The sequence below is a fragment of the Callithrix jacchus genome, chromosome 2 (assembly GCF_049354715.1).
Source record: "Callithrix jacchus isolate 240 chromosome 2, calJac240_pri, whole genome shotgun sequence".
Taxonomy (NCBI): domain Eukaryota; kingdom Metazoa; phylum Chordata; class Mammalia; order Primates; family Cebidae; genus Callithrix; species Callithrix jacchus.
In genome coordinates this window covers 205,446,428-205,453,991 of record NC_133503.1, presented here as the reverse complement: position 1 = coordinate 205,453,991, position 7,564 = coordinate 205,446,428, and the positions used below count along the sequence as shown (strand labels likewise).

Below are 7,564 nucleotides of genomic sequence, written 5' to 3'. Positions count from 1 at the left end.
CTAAAAACAGCCCCGCAAGGGCCACGCATGCCTTCTCATACACACCTGGGAAGGTTAGTGGGTAAAATGCGGTACTGACAGTTCTCAAAGATTGATGTTGACCTTAACGGCTGGAGATATCGTGGGGAAAAGAGCACTTTTGTTCAACGTTTATGAATGGATATAGGAGGAACCGAAACCAGCAAGAAGGTGGCTGGCGCTGGACCAGATGCGGCCTGGCCAAGGAGCTGGGGGAGGGTGGCCGGCGCCTGCTTTCCTCTCCAGAAGAATGTGGGCAGCAGGCTGGCGCACTCAGGACGGGTCTCCAGGTGGCTCATGCCACCCACCCCCTCCACCCTTGTCCGTGCCTCTGCACTGCCCGCTGGGGTCCTGCCACCCGGGGTAGGGGAGGTCCACATGTGGGTGTGTGATGGGGGTCCACGTGTGGTGTGTGCGATGGGTCCAGTGCTGGATGGGAATCCAGTGTGGGTGTGTGATGGGTCCGGTGCTGGATGGGGATCCAGGTGTGGGTGTGTGATGGGTCCGGTGCTGGATGGGGATCCATGTGTACATGTGTGATGGGGGTCCATGTGTGGGTGTGTGATGGGGGTCCACGTGTGGGTGTGTGATGGGGGTCCACGTGTGGGTGTGTGATGGGGGTCCACGTGTGGGTATGTGATGGGTCTGGTGCTGGATGGGGGTCCATGTGTACATGTGTGATGGGGGTCCACGTGTGGGTGTGTGATGGGGGTCCACGTGTGGGCGTGTGATGGGGGTCCACGTGTGGGTTTGTGATGGGGGTCCACGTGTGCGTTTGTGATGGGGGTCCACGTGTGGGTGTGTGATGGGGTCCACGTGTGGGCGTGTGATGGGTCCGGTGCTGGATGGGGGTCCATGTGTACATGTGTGATGGGGGTCCATGTGTGGGTGTGTGATGGGGGTCCACGTGTGGGTGTGTGATGGGTCCGGTGCCGAATGGGGTCCACATGTGGGTGTGTGATGGATCTGGTGCTGAATGGGGGTCCATGTGTACATGTGTGATGGGGGTCCATGTGTGGGTGTGTGATGGGGGTCCACGTGTGGGTGTGTGATGGGTCCGGTGCTGAATGGGGTCCACATGTGGGTGTGTGATGGATCTGGTGCTGGATGGGGGTCCACGTGTGAGTGTGTGATGGGTCCGGTGCTGGATGGGGGTCCACGAGTGGGTGTGTGATGGGGCTGGTGCTGTATGGGGGTCCACGTGTGTGTGTGTCATGGGTCCAGTGCTGGATGGGGGTCCACGTGTGGGTGTGTGATGGGTCTGGTGCTGGATGGGGGTCCACGTATGAGTGTGTGATGGGTACTGGTGCTGGATGGGGGTCCACGTGTGAGTGTGTGATGGGTACCGGTGCTGGATGGAGGTGTACGTGTCAGTGTGTGATGCGGCTGGTGCTGTATGGGGGTCCACATGTGGGTGTGTGATGGGGGCCAGTATTGGATGGAGACTGTGTGTGGGTGTGCAAGCATGTCCATGAGTGTTCATGTGCACGTACAACTGTGTATGTGGTTTTAGTGTGAGCAGGTGTGCGTGTGAGTGAAGGGCACGAACGTGGACTGTGTGCTGTGCTTGTGAGTGTGTGCACATGAGCTGAGCGTGAGTGAAGGTGAGTGAAGGGCACGAACGTGGACTGTGTGCTGTGCTTGTGAGCGTGTGCACGTGAGCCGGGCGTGAATGTGCGAAGGTGAGTCCCACTGGCCATGTGAGTGCAGGTGAGGTTGCACTGCTAGGCTGTGGATTTCCAGCCCGGCTGCGCTGGATGCCTGTGTCTCCTTCTCAAACGCAGGATGGACAGAGGACAACACAGGACAGGTCTCTGAGGGAGCTCAGGCACACAGCTGGAGTTAGGCTTTGGTGTAGCTGCTCTGCGTAGCCCTGGTCTCCATGCCGCGAGCCGGGTGAGCTTACGGTGAGCGCCTGTCCCTCAGGTGGGTGGAGACCCCCATTTCCCTCTCAAGCCCCCTCACTGCACATTGCAGCCTCCTCCCACCCCTACTCCACTTAGAGAAAGCCCAGAGCTCCCTCAGGCTGCTCCCCCAGCTCTCCTCTCCGACCGTGTGGGTCTCCCCGTCTCCTTCTCTCTGGTCTCTGTAGGGCCAAAGGCTTGAGGATGGAGACTCGGGGCCTGGGAGCCTCCCTGGAATGTTCTAGAAAGCTCTGGAGGTGCACCTGTTGGAGAGACAGCAAATGGTGAGCCTCTCCCACCCGAATTCTGCCATGGCGACCTGGGTCTGTGGCCCTAAAGTGCTGCTCCAGATGATAACTCGGCCTGAGGGCTGGTGCCCTGTGAGGAACCACAGATACAACCTGGGGATGGAGGCCTCCGCTGGTCCTTGGGAGCAGCAGTCCTGGGATTAATCATGTGGTCATCATGATCACAGCTAATCATGGGATCCTGTGCTGGGGTGAGGAGGGGTCATGATGGGAGCCTGTGCTGGGATGGGGAGGGGTCATGGTGGGAGCCTGTGCTGGGATGGGGAGGGGTCATGGTGGGAGCGTGTGCTGGGATGGGGAGGGGTCATGGTGGGAGCATGTGCTGGGATGGGGAGGGGTCATGGTGGGAGCCTGTGCTGGGATGGGGAGAGGTCATGGTGGGAGCCTGTGCTGGGATGGGGAGGGGTCATGTGGGAGCCTGTGCTGGGATGGGGAGGGGTCATGGTGGGAGCCTGTGCTGGGATGGGGAGGGGTCATGTGGGAGCCTGTGCTGGGATGGGGAGGGGTCATGGTGGGAGCCTGTGCTGGGATGGGGAGGGGTCATGGTGGGAGCATGTGCTGGGTTGGGGAGGGGTTATGGTGGGATCCTGTGCTGGGATGGGGAGGGGTCATGGTGGGAGCCTGTGCTGGGATGAGGAGGGGTCATAGTGGGAGTGTGTGCTGGGATGGGGAGGGGTCATGTGGGAGCCTGTGCTGGGATGGGGAGGGGTCATGGTGGGAGCCTGTGCTGGGATGGGGAGGGGTCATGGTGGGAGTGTGTGCTGGGATGGGGAGAGGTCATGGTAGGAGCCTGTGCTGGGATGAGGAGGGGTCATGGTGGGAGCCTGTGCTGGGATGGGGAGGGGTCATGGTGGGAGCCTGAGCTGGGATGGGGAGGGGTCATGGTGGGAGCCTGTGCTGGGATGGGGAGGGGTCATGGTGGGAGTGTGTGCTGGGATGGGGAGAGGTCATGGTGGGAGCCTGTGCTGGGATGGGGAGGGGTCATGGTGGGAGCCTGTGCTGGGATGGGGAGGGGTCATGGTGGGAGCATGTGCTGGGTTGGGGAGGGGTTATGGTGGGATCCTGTGCTGGGATAAGGAGGGGTCATCATGATCATGGCACAACACACTCTCCTGTTGTCTAGCTTTAGTGGTGACAGTGACACTTGCTGAAGTGTTGGGGTCCCACCTGAGGTGAGGTGTACCCAGGTAGGGGAACTCCTGTCTTAGGATCTGGCCAAAGCCGTAGGGGAGACCTGGACCCACAGACAGCATCCCTGCTGCTGGGACTTCAGGCCTGTGCGGGTGCCTCTGCCACAGGCTGATGGGGCCCAGCCCAGGCACCTCACCCCTGCCTCTGCTTTCTCAGCTTCTCTGCGGCTCTGTGCTTTTGCAGGCCCCCTCCAGGCTGGAAGGCTGCCACACCTCCACAGATCTTCACGATGTGGCCAACCAGAGTGACCGCCATGAGGAAGTGGAGACGGATAGGATGTTCAGCAGCTGGAGTCGGGATAATAAAGTGGGTTTGGTTTATGATCTAATGTGACCATTAAAATGCTTTTAATAAGCAACATTGAAGACTACTTAGTGGCGGAAACCTGTGGTAATGCTCAGCATAAGCTCATGGCTGTGAATGCGCACACATCTGAGGAAAACTGCGGGACCGTGGGCACGCTGGGGTGGGTTATCTCAGCAGGGCGGCACCTCTCATCTGGGTTCCCTTCTGTGGTGTGTATATTTTCTACAGCGAAGCTGCGATACGTTGGTGACATGAGGCATTGTTTTCAAAGTTCCTGTTGGCACTTCCGTCACATCCCTGTGGCTCTGCCCCGACCAGCTGCCCACTCAGGTCCCACTCGCCCATGCTCTGTCCTCTCTGGCCAGTGGGCACCTGCCCAGGAGGAAGGGGCTCAGTGTTGGGGGCCTGTGTTATGCCTGAAAAGCCAATGCTGTTGGGTGAGGGCCCATGAGGCCTTTTGTTTGCTGTCGTGTCCTTCTGAAGAGCTGGATGCTGTTCGCTCCTAGCTGGACAGAGTTCCCTCAGTGAACACCTGGGGCAGTGGTGGGGCTGGGGGTGTGAGGCTCCGCTGTGTCCTGAACCCCTTAATCGTCTTGCAGGAGGGGTCGTGGAGCTGTTTCTGGGTTTGCAAGTTTTGGAAAGCTACCTGACAATCTGCACTCAGCAATGCTGAGTGCTTGGCAGTCCCCATACACAATGATCAGATACGACGCTGTGTGACCCATGGCCTAAGGCTGCGGCAGAGACCAGAAGCGCCATCTGCTCCCGAAGCTCTTGAGCCCAACTCAGGGCTCCTCCTGCTGTCCTCCCTGGGTTGTCAGTGGAGACACCATCCTCCCACAGAGCACTGCCTGAGACAGGCAGGCCATGGTGCCCGGTCTCTTGCTGCACACGCCGAGGTCAGCACAGAGGCGCCCTCAGACACCAGCATGCCCTTGGGTTTGCAGCTTGTCAAATATCAGACAAGGGCAATTGGCTAAATGTACTCTAACACCAGTGGGCCAAGAGAACGTCCTGGGCTGATCAGATGCAGCCCTGCATCCACCATCTGCCACCACCCCTATATACCCCCTGCACACACCTCTGCACACACCTTCTGAACATACCCTCTGCACACACCTCCTGCACACACCCTGTGTATATCCCCTGCACACACCTCCTGCACACACCCCTGCACCCACCCTCTGTACACACCCCTGCACACACACCCTGTATAAACCCCTGCATACTCCCAATATACACCTCCTGGATGTACTCCCTGCACATACCCTGTGGCATCCTCTGCTCACACCTCCTGCACACACCCCCGTATCAACCCTTGCACACACACCCTGTATAAACCCCTGCACACTTCCTATGTACACCCCTGTACATACTCCCTGCACAGACCCTGTGTGCCTCCTCTGCACACACCTCCTGCACACACCCCAGAACAGGCCCAGCACTGTGGCTCATGGCTGACCGCGCCCTGGAGGGTCTCCCTGCGTTTACCCTGTGAGGTCCTTCCACAGAGCTTTCAAGGAAGACAGAGTTCAGCCTGTTGAGCGGGAAGACTTCAGTCCCGCTCAGGACATCCACTGTGTCACTGTGTCACTGTGGCCCAGCACCTGGTGGACCGTGCCTAGAGCCCCAGGAGTCTCCCCTCCTCACCTTCCTCCTGGTGACTAGGGGCACCCAGATACCATAACTGCAGATTAGACCAGCTCGCTGACAACGTCCCTGGTATGTCACTGCCAGGTGTGTACAGGGGTGAACTACCCACTCAGGATCCTCTGGGTTCCGTCCGCACAGGCCCCGCCCCTCTCCGTAGGCCCCGCCCCCCCGCAGCGCAGGGCACGCCCCGTCTCGCCGGGCTCTTGGGTCCACTGCGCAGGCCCCGCCCCCTCCCCGCCCCGGCCGTCGTGCAGGCTCCACCCCGCCCCGCCGCGCAGGCGCTGTGGTGAGAGCTCCGTTTGAAACATGGCGCCGGCTGTCCCGCGGCTGGAGCTGAGTGAAGAAGTGATCCGGTCGAAGAGCGGCCTGGGGCCTCACCGCAACCTGGGTGCGCCGGCGGGTGGGCGGGCGGGGATGCCGAGCTTCCCGGGGCGGCCGCGCCTGGTCGCCTGGGCGGTGGACTGTGGGCGCCGCGGGCGGCCGGAACGGTCGCTGGCGGGCTGGGCGCGCCTGCCCAGGTGAGGACCCCATCCTCCCCCGTGCCCAGGTGCGGCCGCTGCCCGTGTCCCGGAGTCCGGCTCCTGCCTGCCTGTCGGGTGGTTGTGGTTCCGTTACGGGGTACCTCGCTGAGAAGAGGGAGCCAGCCGTGCTCTCCTGGAGCGCTGCCCGCCCTCCCGCTGGGGACCCCCTCCTGGCTCTGCTGGGCCCACTCCGTGGTGACTGCTGGCCTCGGACTTCTTGAGGGATGTTGGTGGCCGGTTTCCTTCTTTTTGGCCTGCTTTTCTGGTTTTGACGTCAGGGTGAAGCTGAGTTTATAAACTGTTGACAAGTGTTGGCTTCTCTTCTGATATTTAGAAGAGGTTTTGTAGTTTGTGCTAATGAGTGTGTGCTTTGAATGTTTCTCGGAATTTTCCACTGAAACCACGTGGGCATGTAAATTTCTGTTTCTGAAGCTTTTAAATGACAAATTCTGTATCTGTTGTTAGGAAACTTCCTATTATCAGTTCACCTTGAGCCTTGGCTGTGTGATTTTGTGGAGTTGACTCATTTGAGCCGACTTGCCGAGAATGTGTGTAGAGTTGTTCCTGGTGTTTGTTATTAGCCTGTTGATGTCTGTGAGTGGTCTGCAGGTGTTACTGGGCCGACAGGTTCAGTCAGGTGCTGCAGGGCCACAGGCCAATACACCGAGACATGGCGGGAGGGCGGGTTTGCAGCAGAGAAACAGTCTAATCCTGGCAGGAGCCCAGCAGGGAGGTGGAAGGAGGCCTCAATCCATCTCCCCAGGGAGATCTGAGCTGGGTTTTTTTAAGGAACAGAATCGTGAGGGGGCTGGAAAATTGGGGTTGTCAATTGCTGGCGGTAAAGGGCACGGAATCATCGGGATGATTAGATCCTGTGGAAACTGCATTGATCAAGTTCACCTGGAACATTCAACGATATAGATCTAGTATCAGATCCTGTGGAAACTTCATTCTTTGGTGAAGCTCTTGGTGGGGTCCTTAGACCAGCTGGCATCAGTCCCCAGGTCCTGAAAGAATATCTCAAATGGAAAACTTAACGTTTATAATGTCCAAGTTACTATATACAGAGTAGTTAAGGGGAACTATAACCTCGTGACAGAGTCTGAGTGATCCTAAGGCAGTAGGTGCCACACGGCTCTGAGGAATCCGGTGAGAGGGCAGCTGACCTGGGGATGCACTGAGTCCCCACTTCTTTTCTGCTTAGTGCCACAGGGTTTACAGGGATATCCCTCTTTTGTTCCTCATATTGATGATCTGTGTGTTCTTTTTTAGTCTTACTAGAAGTTTGTTAATGTTATTGATCTTTTCAAAGAACCAACTGGTTTGATCCGTTTTTCTCCAGTGTTTTTCTAGTTTCAAATTTTACTGATTTCTGCTTTTTATTTCCTTTTCTGCTTGCTTTGCATTTATGTTATGCTTTTTCTAGATTCTTGAGGCAAAAATGTAGATCATTGATTTGAGATTTTCTTCTTTTCTAATATAAATAGTGCCACAAATTTCCCTCTAAACACTACATTCACTGTATTCACAAGTTTTGTTATGTTGTATTTTAATTTTCATCCAGTTCAGAATATTTTAAGAATTTCCCTTGAGATTTCCTCTTTGACTTGTGCATTTTTAAGTAGTATGTTTTTAAGGTTCCATGCGTTTGGAGATCTTCCTG

General features: G+C 57.3%; 1 protein-coding gene across 4 annotated transcripts in view; it reads left to right on the top strand.

The window, feature by feature from the left end:
• Positions 1-5,660: 5,660 nt before the first annotated feature.
• CEP72 (centrosomal protein 72) overlaps positions 5,661-7,564 on the top strand; it is a 42,968-nt gene continuing 41,064 nt past the window's right edge. For 3 of the 4 annotated variants that reach the window (XM_054252362.2, XM_035291851.3, XM_035291847.3), the window contains exon 1: positions 5,661-5,768. In XM_054252362.2, the coding sequence (XP_054108337.1) occupies positions 5,687-5,768 (82 nt within the window). In that variant the 5' untranslated portion in view covers positions 5,661-5,686. Of the gene's footprint in view, positions 5,899-7,564 lie in introns of all 4 variants that reach the window. The other variant, XM_035291848.3, reaches the window with a different exon arrangement.